This window comes from Symphodus melops, assembly GCF_947650265.1.
Source record: "Symphodus melops genome assembly, chromosome: 5".
In the NCBI taxonomy this organism is placed as follows: Eukaryota; Metazoa; Chordata; class Actinopteri; order Labriformes; family Labridae; genus Symphodus; species Symphodus melops.
The window spans coordinates 986,996-1,006,926 of record NC_136695.1 but is presented as its reverse complement, the minus strand read 5'-3'; the positions used below and the strand labels follow the sequence as shown (position 1 = coordinate 1,006,926).

Here is a 19,931-nt window from a genome sequence, read left to right as displayed (position 1 = left end):
GAATAAATGCACAGCAGCAAAGAGGACTCACACATGTATTGGGGAGTTGTATTTAAATATGACTCGATACACAAATGTGTTTCAATCCACATATAAATAAAAACAAAATGAACATCAAATGTGTAAACACATCAAAAATACATTTTTGGAAGTTGTTGCATTTTTATATGAAAGGCCAAATGTGCATTTGTCTCGGTGCTTTTAATGTGTATATGTTGTTTGTGGCTCCATGGACTTCCTGTGATGATGCTTCCTGTCTCTGTCTGATCTGACAGCTTTCAGGTGATTCTCTAAAAGTTCACATTGAAACGTTTTCAGGAGGAAACACATGACGTATCTTTAATCCCATGTTTTTATTTGAATGTGAAGGTTCTCCTCCGTGTTCAGCTTTAAAACAGTCGGAGACAAAAGCAGCTAATTACAGTTTGTTCTTCAGTCATTGGAAAAGTCTCAGGAACATCAGAACGTCTTCATGAACGTTTCACATCAAAGAACATTTAAAAGCACATCACAGCTGTGTTGAATAAATACAAAGTTCTCTAATAGTCATTGTTCATAACAAAGGTTCAGTCCGCTAACATGTCGCTCACATCAGGAAACATCTGGATGGACTTCAGTCACATGACCTCACATGAGCGTCTCGCTGCCTTTTATTCATCACTTCATTCTTTCCTGAAACATTTGTGTTCTGAGGAAACACGAGTGAAGTCAGCGAGCTGAGTCAGGGTGCAGGTGGAGCCCTGCAGCTGTCACACATTCAGAGGCCCTCTCTGATTGGAGGAAAGGTGTCACCTGAGCGACAGGCCCAGCAGCAGCAGCAGGAGCAGCAGCAGGAGGTGCAGGTGTGCATGGTGCTGCAGACTGGAGGACACAGGTAGAAGGTGGAGCGTCTGCACATCAGAGATCATACTCATGGCGTCCTGCAGCGCGTTGATGGCGGCCATGCTGGAATTCGGGTCTCCGCTGGTGATGAGGTCGAAGACGCAGGCGTGGTAGTAGATGTCCCTCGCTGGAAGCATCGCCCCGCAGTGAGTCTGGGCGCTGAGGGCAAAGGGAGACGGGGAGTCTGGTGAGAGTGGGCGGAGCGTGTTGAGTCTCTGCGAGGGGGGGCACCCCCACACGCACAGCTGCAGGTCCTGCTCCGGGCTGAAGGCCTCCATGACGCCACGCGGCGAGCGGACCGACAGGCCAAGTGAGCGTCCGCTCTGACGCACCACCAGCAGCGTCCCGATGTGAGCCGCTCTGATCTCAGCGTGCTGGCCCGGACTCTGAGTCTGCACTGTCAGGCTGTGGTGACCCCGCCTCTCGCCGCTCCACACCGAGCCGTCAGCGAAGGCGGCGGGGACGTTGTCGAGCTCGGCCTGGTACAGCTGCTGGTCGACACACTGACGCATGTTCTTAAAGATGATGGTTATCTGAGGAGGAAGAGGCCATCAGAAGACGTTCGTAAACACTGTGACATCATCTCTGACATCACTGTGACTGACCTTGGTGACCGCCGTGGCTTGCGTCCCGCCCCTTGTCGGTGAGCTGGTGGCCTGTATGTACAGATACTCGTTGTCTACGAGAGGCCACGCCCCCTGCACAGCACACGTCTGGAAGTCGTGGTTGAAGGTTCGAACATGTGGGTCTCCAAAGACGCTGCAGTGCAGGTACTCCGGCACGCGGCCCTCTCTGGAGAAGAAGCTCTGCTCGTAGACACAGGTGTCCCCCGACAGCGTCCCCTGGGGGAGGGGGCGGGGCTGTGCAGTGGGCCCCGCTCTGGGACAGCGGTGCTGGATCAGCAGGTCTTCAATGCCCTGAACAGCTGAGTGGTACGCCAGGTCCCCCCGACATGCCCGTGCCATCCGCCTTGTGCATGTAGCATAGGAGCGCAGGGCGCTACAGTAACCTGCATTCATGGCCTCCCTGCTTAGAGCTGCTGCTGAGGCTCCTCCCACTGCTCCTCCCCCTCCACTGCTGCTGCTGCTGCCCAGCTCCAAAGTGGCAGCCACGAAGTCTGAGTTACATCTCAGGATCCGACAGTTGGCTTTCACTACAGAGAGGAGACAAAGTCTGTTCAAACATCAGAAAACATCGATGATGTCACAGTGATGTCATCACATCTCATGTTAACATGGCTCGACACAGAGGCAGGTGTTCCTACCTTCAGGTGAACTCAGGTGCACCAGCAGCAGGGTCAGGTGGATGCAGTGTTTCCATGGTGACGCTCTGTTATTGTGTTTTTTAATAGCGGGACAAAACTCCATCAGCAGGCTGAAGCCAGGCGATGAATCCGCCTCTGAGAGAGAGAGAGAGAGAGAGAGAGAGAGAGAGAGAGAGGATGACATCACCTGTCACCTGTGATGATGGAGGATCAAAAACTGATCCCAGAGCTGCTTCAGTTTCTGTCTGTCAAACATGTTCACAGATTATTCATGAGTAAAGCTTTATGAGAAGCACTGCACATTCTTGTAGTTCTTCCTGTGATCTTGTAGTTCTTCCTGTGATCTTGTAGTTCTCTGTGATCTTGTAGTTCTTCTGTGATCTTGTAGTTCTCTATGATCTTGTAGTTCTCTGTGATCTTGTAGTTCTCTGTGATCTTGTAGTTCTTCCTGTGATCTTGTAGTTCTTCTGTGATCTTGTAGTTCTTCTGTGATCTTGTAGTTCTCTATGATCTTGTAGTTCTCTGTGATCTTGTAGTTCTCTGTGATCTTGTAGTTCTTCCTGTGATCTTGTAGTTCTCTGTGATCTTGTAGTTCTCTGTGATCTTGTAGTTCTCTGTGATCTTGTAGTTCTTCTGTGATCTTGTAGTTCTTCCTGTGATCTTGTAGTTCTTCCTGTGATCTTGTAGTTCTCTATGATCTTGTAGTTCTCTGTGATCTTGTAGTTCTCTGTGATCTTGTAGTTCTTCCTGTGATCTTGTAGTTCTCTGTGATCTTGTAGTTCTTCCTATGATCTTGTAGTTCTTCCTGTGATCTTGTAGTTCTCTGTGATCTTGTAGTTCTTCCTGTGATCTTGTAGTTCTTCCTGTGATCTTGTAGTTCTTCCTGTGATCTTGTAGTTCTTCTGTGATCTTGTAGTTCTTCCTATGATCTTGTAGTTCTCTGTGATCTTGTAGTTCTTCCTGTGATCTTGTAGTTCTCTGTGATCTTGTAGTTCTTCTGTGATCTTGTAGTTCTCTGTGATCTTGTAGTTCTCTGTGATCTTGTAGTTTTTCCTGTGATCTTGTAGTTCTCTATGATCTTGTAGTTCTCTGTGATCTTGTAGTTCTTCCTGTGATCTTGTAGTTCTCTGTGATCTTGTAGTTCTTCATATGATCTTGTAGTTCTTCCTGTGATCTTGTAGTTCTCTGTGATCTTGTAGTTCTTCCTGTGATCTTGTAGTTCTTCCTGTGATCTTGTCGTTCTTCCTGTGATCTTGTAGTTCTTCTGTGATCTTGTAGTTCTTCCTATGATCTTGTAGTTCTTCCTGTGATCTTGTAGTTCTTCTGTGATCTTGTAGTTCTTCCTATGATCTTGTAGTTCTCTGTGATCTTGTAGTTCTTCCTGTGATCTTGTAGTTCTTCTGTGATCTTGTAGTTCTTCTGTGATCTTGTAGTTCTCTGTGATCTTGTAGTTCTCTGTGATCTTGTAGTTCTTCCTGTGATCTTGTAGTTCTTCCTGTGATCTTGTAGTTCTCTGTGATCTTGTAGTTTTCTGTGATCAGTCACGTTTATAATGTTCAGTAAAGACAGAGAAAATACAGCCAATCAGAAGTATACCTGTAGCCTTCCTGTTAACCTTCAGCTCCGCCCTCTTTGGTCACCGCTTTTCATTCTATGAGAGAAACAGAGAGAGATCAGAGCGCCCCCATCAGGACTGAAGCTCCATGACAGCAGAGTCCAGCTCACCTGCTCTGTTACCTGAGACCTCCTCCTCCTTCAGGAGCCATGAGACTGCCTGCAGTGAGTCCGACCTGCACAGTCAGGCTGCTCTCACTCTCTCTGGACGCCGTCTGTTTGTCTGTAAAACAAACAGCAGGCTGCAGGGGGTGGAGCTTACTGTGGCGCTGTTCATTCATTGGTTTGTCCCTCAGTCTCAGGTGACGGACAGCTCTGATCAGAAGTCTGTTTTAATGATGTCACACGAGGCTGCGAGATCAGCTGTGGTCTGATTGGACGGAGCCAAGCTTGCTGTTTCAATTGGTTTTCATACTTTGTGCTAAGCTAAGCTAACGAGCAGCTAGCTGTAGCTTTGTGACATGCAGAAAGGAAAACATGCTGAGCCTTTAATACACAGATGAATGTGTGTGTGTGTGTGTGTGTGTGTGTTTGTGTGTGTGTGTGTTGAAGTCAGCCGACCTTTACTCCTCTAACAGATGGGAGGGGCTCGCTGTGTGTATTTAGGGGGTATGAAGTCTAAATTTAACCCCCAGTTGCCCCCCACAGTCACAGACACACACGGACTCTACCAACACACACACACACACACACACACACACACACACACACACACACAGATAATGTAGACAGACGTGAGTACAGGAGTTGAGACATATTTCAGGGTGTCCATGATGAACAGATTAGCTCCTTTAGAATCTTCTTGTTGATGAGGACGATGATTGTTTTTATACACAGAGACACACAGAGACACACAGAGACTCACAGAGACTCACAGAGACTCAGAGACTCACAGAGACTCACAGAGACACACAGAGACTCACAGAGACTCACAGAGACACACAGAGACTCACAGAGACACACAGAGACACACAGAGACTCACAGAGACACACAGAGACTCACAGAGACACACAGAGACTCACAGAGACTCAGAGACCCACAGAGACTCACAGAGACACACAGAGACACACAGAGACTCACAGAGACTCACAGAGACACACAGAGACTCACAGAGACTCACAGAGACACACAGAGACTCACAGAGACACACAGAGACTCACAGAGACTCACAGAGACTCACAGAGACACACAGAGACTCACAGAGACACACAGAGACACACAGAGACTCACAGAGACACACAGAGACTCACAGAGACTCAGAGACCCACAGAGACTCACAGAGACACACAGAGACACACAGAGACTCACAGAGACACACAGAGACTCACAGAGACACACAGAGACTCACAGAGACTCACAGAGACACACAGAGACTCACAGAGACACACAGAGACTCACAGAGACACACAGAGACTCACAGAGACTCAGAGAGACTCAGAGACACACAGAGACTCACAGAGACTCACAGAGACTCAGAGACACACAGAGACTCACAGAGACTCACAGAGACACACAGAGACTCACAGAGACTCACAGAGACACACAGAGACTCACAGAGACTCACAGAGACTCAGAGACCCACAGAGACTCACAGAGACACACAGAGACTCACAGAGACACACAGAGACTCACAGAGACACACAGAGACACACAGAGACACACAGAGACTCACAGAGACTCACAGAGACTCACAGAGACACACAGAGACTCACAGAGACACACAGAGACTCACAGAGACTCACAGAGACACACAGAGACTCACAGAGACTCACAGAGACACACAGAGACTCACAGAGACACACAGAGACTCACAGAGACACACAGAGACTCACAGAGACACACAGAGACTCACAGAGACTCACAGAGACACACAGAGACTCACAGAGACACACAGAGACTCACAGAGACTCACAGAGACACACAGAGACACACAGAGACTCACAGAGACACACAGAGACTCACAGAGACTCACAGAGACACACAGAGACTCACAGAGACACACAGAGACTCACAGAGACACACAGAGACTCACAGAGACACACAGAGACTCACAGGACACTTCAGATGTCGGTCTCGTCACAAAACAAGACTTTTAACCGTGACAGTGATCCTCATGCTAATGTGACGACACCTCGCTAACACAGACTGAAGGATCAGCTCCTGCACAGTTTAAAGGAAGTCTCTCTGATGCTCTGACAGAATAATGCCTGTTAGTTACTGAGATCCACATAATAACAGAGCCCAGATCTACAAAGAGGCCAACTTCACCGACTGACAGACACAAAGCTAAACTGGCTGACCAGTGTGTGTGTGTGTGTGTGTGTGTGTGTGTGTGAGACATTTCAACAGTCTCATTAAATCCATCACAGAATAATAAACAAGCTTAATGTTTGAAAGGTTTTCAGAGCCAGGTCCCGGGTTCAGGTGGGATCTTCAGTGCACGGTCCTCATGACGTCACAGAGATCAGAACACCCTCCTTTGTCTTACCTTAAACTGTGTCAGTGCCAGAGTCCGTCCATGTCCTTACAGTGTCCCCAGGGATGCCTTAGAACTATATGTGCAGCTCTCCATGACTTTCCAGGACCCACAAAGACCAGTCCAGGGCCAGTTCACATTCAAGGACTCTTTAAGAACCTCCAGGACGCTTCAGACTGGGTCCAGGTTGGTCCAGTAGTGTTCCACTCTGGGTTCTGTTTGCAGCTGACTGGGAGCTTTGGGCGTTTCTAAATAAATCACCAACAACTGACACCTGCTGCACGACAACTGTCCCCACACACACACACATACCACACACACACACACACACACACACACACACACACCACACACACACACACACACACACACACACACACACACACCACACACACACACACACACACACACACACACCACACACACACACACATACCACACACACACACACACCACACACACACACACACATACCACACACACACACACACACACACACACACACACACACATACCACACACACACACACACACCACACACACACACACACACACGGTGGGCAGCAGTAGGTTATTTTTAGGTCTTTTTAGTGAGCTTCAGTTTAATGAGTTCAGTGTAATTGAAATGTTTGTCAGCAGTGAGCAGGAGACTCGTCCTGCTCTGAGCCACATTCAGGAGATCTTTGATTTATTTTGTTTAAATCATAAAGTCAGAGAAAAAAGTCCTCAGAGAATAAACTCATAAATTCAGGAGAGCAGCTGCCTGTTGACAAACATGGAGCATCTTTACAAGTTAGACTTTATCAGTAAAGGAGCGTGTGCCATGAAAACATCAATGTAGCAGAGTTAGCTTCAGGCTAATTTACATCTGCATACAACATATCTAAACATCAATGTAGCAGAGTTAGCTTCAGGCTAATTTACATCTGCAAACAACATATATAATAATATAAACATCAATGTAGCAGAGTTAGCTTCAGGCTAATTTACATCTGCATACAACGTATATAAACATCAATGTAGCAGAGTTAGCTTCAGGCTAATTTACATCTGCAAACAACATATATAATAATATAAACATCAATGTAGCAGAGTTAGCTTCAGGCTAATTTACATCTGCATACAACGTATATAAAGCTCAATGTAGCAGAGTTAGCTTCAGGCTAATTTACATCTGCAAACAACATATATAATAATATAAACATCAATGTAGCAGAGTTAGCTTCAGGCTAATTTACATCTGCAAACAACATATATAAAGCTCAATGTAGCAGAGTTAGCTTCAGGCTAATTCACATCTGCTACAACATAAACATCAAACATCACTCAGTAAGCAAAGGGAGAAACGCTAAGCAATATATTACACATGAAATGTCTCTGCACACACACACACACACACTCACCTACACACACACACACACACACACACACACACACTCACCTACACACACACACACACTCACACACACACACACTCACACAGACAAATAGACATTTTAACATTAATACATTTAAATAACTATGCTAATTTGATTTCACTGTCTGCTGGTCATTATAAGACGTCTCCGGTTGTTGTCTTGAGATCTGGACCGGTGTCTCTTCGTTATCACTAAGACTAAACCACGGCCCGGGACTGGATGATGCTCCTCGATATTGGCCAGAAGCTAATCTTTCCACCTGAGATCACAGCCACCCCTCTTAGGACAGACTTGGTACTCTGGTCCCCATCACTGAGGTCTGTCTATCACAGAGCTCACAGCCTCATGGGAGAATTTAACAGAAGAGGCCTATGAGCGCAAGAAGCTGCAAGAAGACGCTCAACAACCAGGAGGGAAAGCTAAAGTCTGTCCAGGTCAAGTTTGAAGACCTTTGCATCCATGGACAGGCTCTGGATCTGGATCAAGCAGAAGGACCCTTGCTGGGCTCAAAGAGCAACAACATAACCCGCTCAGCCCTCATCAACCACAAGTGCACCTGATGACCCTGATCACGTTATCACCCCTCTCCCTCACTTACATCCTGGATCCTCTTCAGCCCCTCTCCCAGTTCCCAGCCCTCCAGGAGGAGGGGGAACAAGGTATGGGGGTCAGCACTAAGCCTGACTCAGGCAAGAGGCCGTGCATAATCCCAGGAGCTGCACCAGTTAAACAACTGGCCAGTTGTCATGACTGGACATGGGACAGCAGCTGGCCTCCTGTGATGAAGGTGTGACACTCAAAGATACACGACTGATGATGTGTCCCGTGGTTCATGATGCTGAGGACTCCCTCACTCTTTTCTTATGGGTTCAAATCCACGACTTTATTCGAATGGTTGTTACCCTCTTGATGATTTGAGTCCCTGATGTAGTCCAGGTAAGTATCAGGTTGTGCTATATAAACCCACGTCTCTCAGTCCACTCTGAACATGGAGGCAGACCTCATGTGAGTACACCCACTGGCATCCTGAGCTGCAGTGAGGCAGACAGCAGGGGGCAGCACCACACTCACACATGACAACGTCCATCTTTTCCTTCGTCTTTCAATGTGTGTGTGATGAATGACTTTGAGGGTGTGTGGCACTTTAAGTGAGGCCCCTCCACGCCTCGCTGAGCCGCTCCCCCTGCCTTTGTTCGAGATCAGAGAGGGAGGGGGAGTCCAGTCCTAAACCAGGACCCTCCTCAGACCAGCAGGACGACACCGAGACCAGCTGCAGCGAGCGAGCGGTGAGTTTTTAAACAAATAAAACAGAAAATAAAGTTTAAAAGTAAAAAAAAAAAAAAAAAGAAGCTGAGAGACTTTTGACACGTGTTCAAAACTGTAGAATCTGTTTTATGAATGATGGACCACGGCCTCAACTTCATCTGCAATCACTAACCCAACAGAGTTCAACAGACATGTTTAAATAAAGTTTGATTTTGTGATGTTGAATATCTGATCAGATACATTTATATCAGCTGTTCATGTAAACATTGATTTTATTACATCATTCATCTCATATCTCAACATTTATATCAGAGATGATCTTTTATCCCGGACGTTCTTCTCCTGTATTAAAGGTCACATGATCTCCTCTTCAACATGTAAAGGTTAAAGGTCACATGATCTCCTCTTCAACATGTAAAGGTCACATGATCTCCTCTTCAACATGTAAAGGTTAAAGGTCACATGATCTCCTCCTCTTCATCATGTGTGTGAAGTGTGTTGTTGTAAATCCACTCTGATCCTGTATTTGATCATGTCTATAAACCCCTCTATTTCAGCCCTGCTCAGAACAGGCTGTTTCTGTGCCTGTAGCTTTAAATATGTAAATGAGCTGTGTCTGACCACGCCCCCTCTCTGGAAGGGCTCGGGTGTACTCGCTGCTTTCTGGCTCCATGTCCTATTGTTTACGGTGAGTGTGTGTGTTACAGGAAGTGTGTGTGTGTTACAGGTAGTGTGTGTTACAGGGAGTGTGTGTGTGTTACAGGGAGTGTGTGTGTGTTACAGGGAGTGTGTGTTACAGGAAGTGTGTGTGTGTTACAGGGAGTGTGTGTGTGTTACAGGAAGTGTGTGTGTGTTATAGGAAGTGTATGTGTGTGTTACAGGAAGTGTATGTGTGTTACAGGTAGTGTGTGTGTTACAGGGAGTGTGTCTGTGTGTTACAGGGAGTGTGTGTGTTACAGGGAGTGTGTGTGTTACAGGGAGTGTGTGTTACAGGAAGTGTGTGTGTTACAGGGAGTGTATGTGTGTGTTACAGGGAGTGTGTGTTACAGGAAGTGTGTGTGTTACAGGGAGTGTGTGTGTGTGTTACAGGGAGTGTGTGTTACAGGGAGTGTGTCTGTGTGTTACAGGGAGTGTATGTGTGTGTTACAGGGAGTGTGTGTTACAGGAAGTGTGTGTGTTACAGGTAGTGTGTGTTACAGGGAGTGTGTGTGTGTGTTACAGGGAGTGTGTGTGTTACAGGGAGTGTGTGTTACAGGTAGTGTGTGTGTGTGTTACAGGGAGTGTGTGTGTGTTACAGGGAGTGTGTGTGTGTTACAGGGAGTGTGTGTGTGTGTGTGTTACAGGGAGTGTATGTGCGTGTTACAGGGAGTGTGTGTGTGTTACAGGGAGTGTGTGTTACAGGGAGTGTGTGTGTGTGTTACAGGGAGTGTGTGTGTGTGTTACAGGGAGTGTGTGTGTGTTACAGGGAGTGTGTGTGATACAGGGAGTGTGTGTGTTACAGGGAGTGTGTGTGTGTGTTACAGGGAGTGTGTGTGTGTGTTACAGGGAGTGTGTGTGTTACAGGGAGTGTATGTGTGTGTTACAGGAAGTGTGTGTGTTACAGGGAGTGTATGTGTGTGTTACAGGGAGTGTGTGTTACAGGAAGTGTGTGTGTTACAGGTAGTGTGTGTTACAGGGAGTGTGTGTGTGTGTTACAGGGAGTGTGTGTTACAGGGAGTGTGTCTGTGTGTTACAGGGAGTGTGTCTGTGTGTTACAGGAAGTGTGTGTGTTACAGGGAGTGTATGTGTGTGTTACAGGGAGTGTGTGTTACAGGAAGTGTGTGTGTTACAGGTAGTGTGTGTTACAGGGAGTGTGTGAGTGTGTTACAGGGAGTGTGTGTGTTACAGGGAGTGTGTGTTACAGGTAGTGTGTGTGTGTGTTACAGGGAGTGTGTGTGTGTTACAGGGAGTGTGTGTGTGTTACAGGGAGTGTGTGTGTGTGTGTGTTACAGGGAGTGTATGTGCGTGTTACAGGGAGTGTGTGTGTGTTACAGGGAGTGTGTGTTACAGGGAGTGTGTGTGTGTGTTACAGGGAGTGTGTGTGTGTGTTACAGGGAGTGTGTGTGTGTTACAGGGAGTGTGTGTGTTACAGGGAGTGTGTGTGTTACAGGGAGTGTGTGTGTGTGTTACAGGGAGTGTGTGTGTGTGTTACAGGGAGTGTGTGTGTTACAGGGAGTGTATGTGTGTGTTACAGGGAGTGTATGTGTGTGTTACAGGAAGTGTGTGTGTTACAGGGAGTGTATGTGTGTGTTACAGGGAGTGTGTGTTACAGGAAGTGTGTGTGTTACAGGTAGTGTGTGTTACAGGGAGTGTGTGTGTGTGTTACAGGGAGTGTGTCTGTGTGTTACAGGGAGTGTATGTGTGTGTTACAGGGAGTGTGTGTTACAGGAAGTGTGTGTGTTACAGGTAGTGTGTGTTACAGGAAGTGTGTGTGTTACAGGGAGTGTATGTGTGTGTTACAGGGAGTGTGTGTTACAGGAAGTGTGTGTGTTACAGGTAGTGTGTGTTACAGGGAGTGTGTGAGTGTGTTACAGGGAGTGTGTGTGTTACAGGGAGTGTGTGTTACAGGTAGTGTGTGTGTGTGTTACAGGGAGTGTGTGTGTGTTACAGGGAGTGTGTGTGTGTTACAGGGAGTGTGTGTGTGTGTGTGTTACAGGGAGTGTATGTGCGTGTTACAGGGAGTGTGTGTGTGTTACAGGGAGTGTGTGTTACAGGGAGTGTGTGTGTGTTACAGGGAGTGTGTGTTACAGGGAGTGTGTGTGTGTGTTACAGGGAGTGTGTGTGTGTGTTACAGGGAGTGTGTGTGTGTTACAGGGAGTGTGTGTGTTACAGGGAGTGTGTGTGTTACAGGGAGTGTGTGTGTGTGTTACAGGGAGTGTGTGTGTGTGTTACAGGGAGTGTGTGTGTTACAGGGAGTGTATGTGTGTGTTACAGGGAGTGTATGTGTGTGTTACAGGAAGTGTGTGTGTTACAGGGAGTGTATGTGTGTGTTACAGGGAGTGTGTGTTACAGGAAGTGTGTGTGTTACAGGTAGTGTGTGTTACAGGGAGTGTGTGTGTGTGTTACAGGGAGTGTGTCTGTGTGTTACAGGGAGTGTATGTGTGTGTTACAGGGAGTGTGTGTTACAGGAAGTGTGTGTGTTACAGGTAGTGTGTGTTACAGGGAGTGTGTGTGTGTGTTACAGGGAGTGTGTGTGTTACAGGGAGTGTGTGTTACAGGTAGTGTGTGTGTGTGTTACAGGGAGTGTGTGTGTGTTACAGGGAGTGTGTGTGTGTTACAGGGAGTGTGTGTGTGTGTGTGTTACAGGGAGTGTATGTGCGTGTTACAGGGAGTGTGTGTGTGTTACAGGGAGTGTGTGTTACAGGGAGTGTGTGTGTGTGTTACAGGGAGTGTGTGTGTGTTACAGGGAGTGTGTGTGTGTGTTACAGGGAGTGTGTGTGTTACAGGGAGTGTGTGTGTTACAGGGAGTGTGTGTGTGTGTTACAGGGAGTGTGTGTGTTACAGGGAGTGTGTGTGTTACAGGGAGTGTGTGTGTTACAGGGAGTGTATGTGTGTGTTACAGGGAGTGTGTGTGTTACAGGGAGTGTGTGTGTTACAGGGAGTGTGTGTGTGTTACAGGGAGTGTGTGTTACAGGGAGTGTGTGTGTTACAGGGAGTGTGTGTGTGTGTTACAGGGAGTGTGTGTGTTACAGGGAGTGTATGTGTTACAGGGAGTGTGTGTGTTACAGGGAGTGTATGTGTGTGTTACAGGGAGTGTGTGTGTTACAGGGAGTGTGTGTGTGTTACAGGGAGTGTGTGTGTGTTACAGGGAGTGTGTGTGTGTTACAGGGAGTGTGTGTGTGTTACAGGGAGTGTGTGTTACAGGGAGTGTGTGTGTGTTACAGGGAGTGTGTGTGTGTTACAGGGAGTGTGTGTTACAGGGAGTGTGTGTGTGTTACAGGGAGTGTGTGTGTGTTACAGGGAGTGTGTGTGTGTTACAGGGAGTGTGTGTGTGTTACAGGGAGTGTGTGTTACAGGGAGTGTGTGTGTGCGTCCTCCCGGGGTCGGGCAGGTCCGGGATGCGGTGCACTGTTGTCTCTCTCTCTCTAATATTGCACTCGTCCCGGCCTCCCCGTCCCAGGGGTCACGACCCCCCGTGAACCTCAGACTGGTCTGGAGCCCGGAGGGATCAGGTAAAACAGGAAGTCATTTTATTTTGAAAGGATTGACACAGTGTGATAGATGATTGGCTCAGGATGATGTTTAATATTAATGATAAGAACATTCATCTAGCGCCCCCATCAGGTCAACTTGTTTACAACACTTTGATGATCAACCAATCCCATCGCACGAGCCCGAGCGCCACTGCGTCTACTGTTAGTTAGCTACAGTTAGCATGCTAACAGACCGAGCTAAGAGAGACGAGCTTCAGGCGTTGTGTGACTCCTCCTCTTTATCCAACACGCACAGACGCTGACTGATGACCTCACACATCTCCACGCGTCAACAGCTACATGTGTCCACAATCATGGGAAAGGGTTTGAAGCGACTCAGTTATTGGCGAGGAGATGAGCGCGGGTTCTTCTACACACATTTGTTTTAAAAAAAGAGGAGGAGGATTCACGCTGTGAGACGCTGCGCTGTCCCTCCTCGTCCTCACATCGAGTTAACACCAGCAAAATATACACGCCTTTAACAAACGCCACGGGCCCAGAACACAGATACCATTGTTATGTTATCTCAACCAGCTAATAGTAGCTAATTAGCATTTAGCTAATTAGCATTGAGCTCAGCTTGATGATGTGTTTCTCAAAGAGCAGCGTGATTGAAACATGAAGAACACATAAAGCTGTCAGTACGTCTCCTCGAGCTCTCTGTAACCACGACTGATAAACTCTCCATATATGGTCATGTGACAGAGGTTCTTAATGACCTCCGGACCTCAGCACCGGTCACATGACTGGCAGCTATGAATTTTGGCTTCAGTCAGCTTCTTCTCCGTCCATCTGAATATACAGTCAATGATTGAAGCTAACCAATGAGGCGGGGCGAGAAACACTGTTCAGCCTCTGATCACTTACACACTGCTGATCTGTGTGTGTGTGTGTGTGTGTGTGTCTGTGTGTGTGTGTGTGTGTCTGTGTGTGTCTGTGTGTGTGTGTGTCTGTGTGTGTGTGTGTGTGTGTGTGTGTGAGGGTTGGAAATGAGCTTTTTCACCCACCTGCTGCTGTGATTCAAATATCTACCTGTCACTCTTTTTTTTGAATGACAAAAAAACCAACTGAAGGAACAAACAGAATTGAAATAATTTCCTTTTGAGATGTTCTTCTGACTGTAAGCTGTGATATAAATCCTGTATCATTATGAAGATAGTTCAGTAGTTTAGTATTTAGAGGCAGGTGTGTGCTTAAAGGCAGATTCAGCCTGAGCAGAGTCGCTGCGTTCACTTCTCAGGAAGCGTCGAACTCAACCTGACCTTCAAAGTTTAGATTCTGTTTCTGAGATTCTTTAACTGCAGAACCAGCAATAAAAGTCTGACATAGAATCAACGACGTTTCAGCGGAGCTACGATGAGGCTGAAAGTATTACCAGACGCATTTCTTAAAGCTCTTCTGTCCTTCTCAGGGTTCATGTATCTGTCGTCTCTACTAAAGAACGTTCACTAATGTTCTGTCATCTCTCTGTTTCTCACACTCCATCAGGGTCCCCACGTGGGCCGAGTCTGATCTGATTGGTCGGCCAATCTGCTCTGTTGTAATTGGTCAGTCACTCAGCACGAGCTTGGTGTTGCTTCAATGGGCTTGGATCAGTGACGTCACACTGGGGGGGGGGGCGAGTGTTACATGCAGCTAACAGGAGGAGGTCGGAGAGGAGGCGTCTCTGCAGACTTTCACTTTGTGCACATCGATCCTAAACATGAACAGCACACCTGGAGAGCACAACAAGAGGAGCTTTAAGGATCAGTTTAAAATGAGATGCTGATCAGTGCTGCGCTTGGATAGCCTCTCATAGTGAACACGGACACAAGGAGGGGGCGGAGCCTGAACGACTGCCTGACACTTCTCATAAAGTCAGAGCGGAACAAGCAGGAGCACGGACATTATTTTAACACTGCTTGTTCTCACATCGTCATCGTGACGGCTAGTTTGAGCAAATTCACCTGTCACTGCAAAAGATCACCTGTAGCAGACGGGGGGGGTGCTTATTTCCAACCCTGGAGTGTGTGTGTGTGTGTGTGTGTGTGTGTGTGTGTGTGTGTGTGTGTGTGTGTCTGATCAGCCTGCGGCTCTCAGACCTTGATGTGCATCAGGACTTTTTTACGATGACTCTGGAAGTCTTCAGGCACCGTGTCTGAAACACAAAACAAACAGACAGATCAGAAACACCTTCATCACTTCCTGCATACAAACGGACCGCAGTCATTGGCTGCAGCTGTACAAAGCATGCTGGGATACATGCCCCCATGGAGCAGGCTGTCGGCGCCTGTTTTCTCCGTCATGAGATCATAAAGGTGAAATAACTAAACACTGATGAAGTCTCATCTATATAAATGTCCACGTGATGGAGCCGCTCTGCACAAGCATTATTTCCCTGCTGTGTGTTTGGGGTCAGAGGTCGTACCGTTACACCTGTAGCGCAGGTTTGACCAGATGATGTTCTCCTGTGAGAAACAGAAAACTCCGAGTCGACCTCCTCTCATCGTTGTGTCGATCACGACACCAGAGTCAGCCACCATGTCAGCGCCCTCAAACAGCTTCACCCTGAAAAACACACACACACTGAGTCAGATACAAAGAACTCCCTGCAGTTCCTCCAGTGTCCACTAGAGTCTGTCTCCTGCAGTGAGTCAGTCTCCATAGAGCTCTATGTTAAAATGTCCAACTTTACAGCTGCAGTTCCTCCAGTGTCCACTAGAGTCTGTCTCCTGCAGTGAGTCAGTCTCCATAGAGCTCTATGTTAAAATGTCCAACTTTACAGCTGCAGTTCCTCCAGTGTCCACTAGAGTCTGTCTCCTGCAGTGAGTCAGTCTCCATAGAGCTCTATGTTAAAATGTCCAACTTTACAGCTGCAGTTCCTCCAGTGTCCACTAGAGTCTGTCTCCTGCAGTGAGTCAGTCTCCATAGAGCTCTATGTTAAAATGTCCAACTTTACAGCTGCAGTTCCTCCAGCGTCCACTAGAGTCTGTCTCCTGCAGTGAGTCAGTCTCCATAGAGCTCTATGTTAAAATGTCCAACTTTACAGCTGCAGTTCCTCCAGCGTCCACTAGAGTCTGTCTCCTGCAGTGAGTCAGTCTCCATAGAGCTCTATGTTAAAATGTCCAACTTTACAGCTGCAGTTCCTCCAGTGTCCACTAGAGTCTGTCTCCTGCAGTGAGTCAGTCTCCATAGAGCTCTATGTTAAAATGTCCAACTTTACAGCTGCAGTTCATCCAGCGTCCACTAGAGTCTGTCTCCTGCAGTGAGTCAGTCTCCATAGAGCTCTATGTCAAAATGTCTAACTTTACAGCTGCAGTTCCTCCAGTGTCCACTAGAGTCTGTCTCCTGCAGTGAGTCAGTCTCCATAGAGCTCTATGTTAAAATGTCCAACTTTACAGCTGCAGTTCCTCCAGTGTCCACTAGAGTCTGTGTCCTGCAGTGAGTCAGTCTCCATAGAACTCTATGTTAAAATGTCCAACTTTACAGCTGCAGTTCCTCCAGTGTCCACTAGAGTCTGTCTCCTGCAGTGAGTCAGTCTCCATAGAGCTCTATGTTAAAATGTCCAACTTTACAGCTGCAGTTCCTCCAGTGTCCACTAGAGTCTGTCTCCTGCAGTGAGTCAGTCTCCATAGAGCTCTATGTTAAAATGTCCAACTTTACAGCTGCAGTTCCTCCAGTGTCCACTAGAGTCTGTGTCCTGCAGTGAGTCAGTCTCCATAGAACTCTATATTAAAATGTCCAACTTTACAGCTGCAGTTCCTCCAGTGTCCACTAGAGTCTGTCTCCTGCAGTGAGTCAGTCTCCATAGAGCTCTATGTTAAAATGTCCAACTTTACAGCTGCAGTTCCTCCAGTGTCCACTAGAGTCTGTCTCCTGCAGTGAGTCAGTCTCCATAGAGCTCTATGTTAAAATGTCCAACTTTACAGCTGTAGTTCCTCCAGTGTCCACTAGAGTCTGTCTCCTGCAGTGAGTCAGTCTCCATAGAGCTCTATGTTAAAATGTCCAACTTTACAGCTGTAGTTCCTCCAGTGTCCACTAGAGTCTGTCTCCTGCAGTGAGTCAGTCTCCATAGAGCTCTATGTTAAAATGTCCAACTTTACAGCTGCAGTTCCTCCAGCGTCCACTAGAGTCTGTCTCCTGCAGTGAGTCAGTCTCCATAGAGCTCTATGTTAAAATGTCCAACTTTACAGCTGCAGTTCCTCCAGTGTCCACTAGAGTCTGTCTCCTGCAGTGAGTCAGTCTCCATAGAGCTCTATGTTAAAATGTCCAACTTTACAGCTGCAGTTCCTCCAGTGTCCACTAGAGTCTGTCTCCTGCAGTGAGTCAGTCTCCATAGAGCTCTATGTTAAAATGTCCAACTTTACAGCTGCAGTTCCTCCAGCGTCCACTAGAGTCTGTCTCCTGCAGTGAGTCAGTCTCCATAGAGCTCTATGTCAAAATGTCTAACTTTACAGCTGCAGTTCCTCCAGTGTCCACTAGAGTCTGTCTCCTGCAGTGAGTCAGTCTCCATAGAGCTCTATGTTAAAATGTCCAACTTTACAGCTGCAGTTCCTCCAGTGTCCACTAGAGTCTGTGTCCTGCAGTGAGTCAGTCTCCATAGAACTCTATATTAAAATGTCCAACTTTACAGCTGCAGTTCCTCCAGTGTCCACTAGAGTCTGTGTCCTGCAGTGAGTCAGTCTCCATAGAACTCTATGTTAAAATGTCCAACTTTACAGCTGCAGTTTCTCCAGTGTCCACTAGAGTCTGTCTCCTGCAGTGAGTCAGCCTCCATAGAGCTCTATGATAAAATGTCCAACTTTACAGCTGCAGTTCCTCCAGTGTCCACTAGAGTCTGTCTCCTGCAGTGAGTCAGTCTCCATAGAGCTCTATGTTAAAATGTACAACTTTACAGCTGCAGTTCCTCCAGTGTCCACTAGAGTCTGTCTCCTGCAGTGAGCCAGTCTCCATAGAGCTCTATGTTAAAATAAACCAGTAAGTAGTCCAGTAAAAATCAGTTTGGTTCTCTTGAGTTTATTTCTTCAACTGAATGTTTGTAGAACACAGGCTTGAAGGAATGTAGAATAAAAAAGGCGTGGCCTCTGAGTGACAGGTGGGTGCTGCAAACTGTGTGCTCAGTGTCACTTCAGCTGATTCAGTCAATGACCTTTAAAAAGTCTGTGTGTTAACAGTGGGAGTGTTTACAGTCTGTGTGTTTACAGTCTGTATGTTTATAGTCGGAGTGTTTACAGTCTGTATGGTACAGTCTGTATGTTTACATTCTATATGTTTACAGTTTGTGTTTACACTCTGCGTGTTTACAGTTGGACTGTTAATAGTCTGTATGTTTACATTCTATATGTTTACAGTTTGTGTTTACAGTCTGTATGTTTACAGTCTGTATGTTTACAGTTGGACTGTTAATAGTCTGTGTTAACATTCTATGTTTACAGTCTGTATGTTTACATAGTATATGTTTACAGTTTGTGTTTACAGTCTGTATGTTTACAGTTGGACTGTTAATAGTCTGTATGTTTACATTCTATATGTTTACAGTTTGTGTTTACAGTCTGTATGTTTATAGTCGGAGTGTTTACAGTCTGTGTGTTTACAGTCTGTATGTTTACAGTCTGTATGTTTACAGTTGGACTGTTAATAGTCTGTGTTTACATTCTATGTTTACAGTCTGTGTGTTTACAGTCTGTATGTTTACAGTTGGACTGTTAATAGTCTGTGTTTACATTCTATGTTTACAGTCTGTGTGTTTACAGTCTGTATGTTTACAGTTGGACTGTTAATAGTCTGTATGTTTACATTCTATATGTTTACAGTTTGTATTTACAGTCTGTATGTTTATAGTCGGAGTGTTTACAGTCTGTGTGTTTACAGTCTGTATGTTTAGTCTTTGTGTTTACAGTCTGTATTTTTACAATCTGTGTTTGCAGTCAGTGTTTGCAGTCTGTATGTTTACAGTCTGTATGTTCACAGTCTTTGTGTTTACATTCTGTATTTTTAGTCTGTGTTTACAGTCTGTGTTTACCTTTTGTGTGTTTACAGTCTGTAAATACAATCTTGTATCATTTAACTGTTTACCTGCATCATGTTTACCTGCATCATGTTTACCATGTTTACCTGTACCATGTTTACCTGCGTCATGTTTACCTGTGTCATGTTTACCTGTGTCATGTTTACCTGTGTCATGTTTACCTGTACCATGTTTACCTGTGTCATGTTTACCTGTGTCATGTTTACCTGTACCATGTTTACCTGCGTCATGTTTACCTGTGTCATGTTTACCTGTGTCATGTTTACCTGCGTCATGTTTACCTGTACCATGTTTACCTGCACCATGTTTACCTGTACCATGTTTACCTGCACCATGTTTACCTGTACCATGTTTACCTGCACCATGTTTACCTGCGTCATGTTTACCTGCACCATGTTTACCTGTGTCATGTTTACCTGTGTCATGTTTACCTGTACCATGTTTACCTGCACCATGTTTACCTGTGTCATGTTTACCTGTACCATGTTTACCTGTACCATGTTTACCTGCGTCATGTTTACCTGTGTCATGTTTACCTGCATCATGTTTACCTGCGTCTCGTTTACCTGCGTCATGTTTACCTGCGTCTCGTTTACCTGTGTCATGTTTACCTGCGTCTCGTTTACCTGTGTCATGTTTACCTGCGTCATGTTTACCTGCGTCTCGTTTACCTGTGTCATGTTTACCTGCATCATGTTTACCTGCATCATGTTTACCTGCGTCATGTTTACCATGTTTACCTGCGTCATGTTTACCTGCGTCATGTTTACC

At 46.3% G+C, this 19,931-nt stretch overlaps 2 protein-coding genes across 6 annotated transcripts in view; both read right to left on the bottom strand.

Moving 5' to 3' along the window:
• Positions 1-338: 338 nt before the first annotated feature.
• hjv (hemojuvelin BMP co-receptor) lies at positions 339-6,576 on the bottom strand. 4 transcript variants are annotated; one of them, XM_079343406.1, is made up of 6 exons: positions 6,250-6,576; positions 3,872-3,983; positions 3,743-3,797; positions 2,147-2,281; positions 1,488-2,035; positions 339-1,415 (listed from the first exon to the last, which is right to left on the bottom strand). In XM_079343406.1, the coding sequence occupies exons 4-6, from the start codon at positions 2,247-2,249 to the stop codon at positions 789-791; spliced, it is 1,278 nt and encodes a 425-aa protein (XP_079199532.1). In that variant the 5' UTR covers positions 2,250-2,281; positions 3,743-3,797; positions 3,872-3,983; positions 6,250-6,576; the 3' UTR covers positions 339-788. The 4 variants fall into 4 exon arrangements, with proteins under 4 accessions (XP_079199532.1, XP_079199533.1, XP_079199534.1 ...); XM_079343407.1 differs by having other exon boundaries at positions 3,884-3,983; XM_079343408.1 differs by lacking the exon at positions 3,872-3,983.
• Positions 6,577-13,128: 6,552 nt separating this feature from the next.
• The window catches only part of thbs3a (thrombospondin 3a), a 32,355-nt gene continuing 25,552 nt past the window's right edge, over positions 13,129-19,931 (bottom strand). For both annotated transcript variants that reach the window (XM_079344166.1, XM_079344167.1), the window contains exons 22-23: positions 15,561-15,700; positions 13,129-15,290 (exon numbers count right to left, since the gene is read on the bottom strand). In XM_079344166.1, coding sequence (XP_079200292.1) covers positions 15,229-15,290; positions 15,561-15,700 — 202 coding nt within the window. In that variant the 3' untranslated portion in view covers positions 13,129-15,228. The remainder of the gene's footprint in view (positions 15,291-15,560; positions 15,701-19,931) is intronic.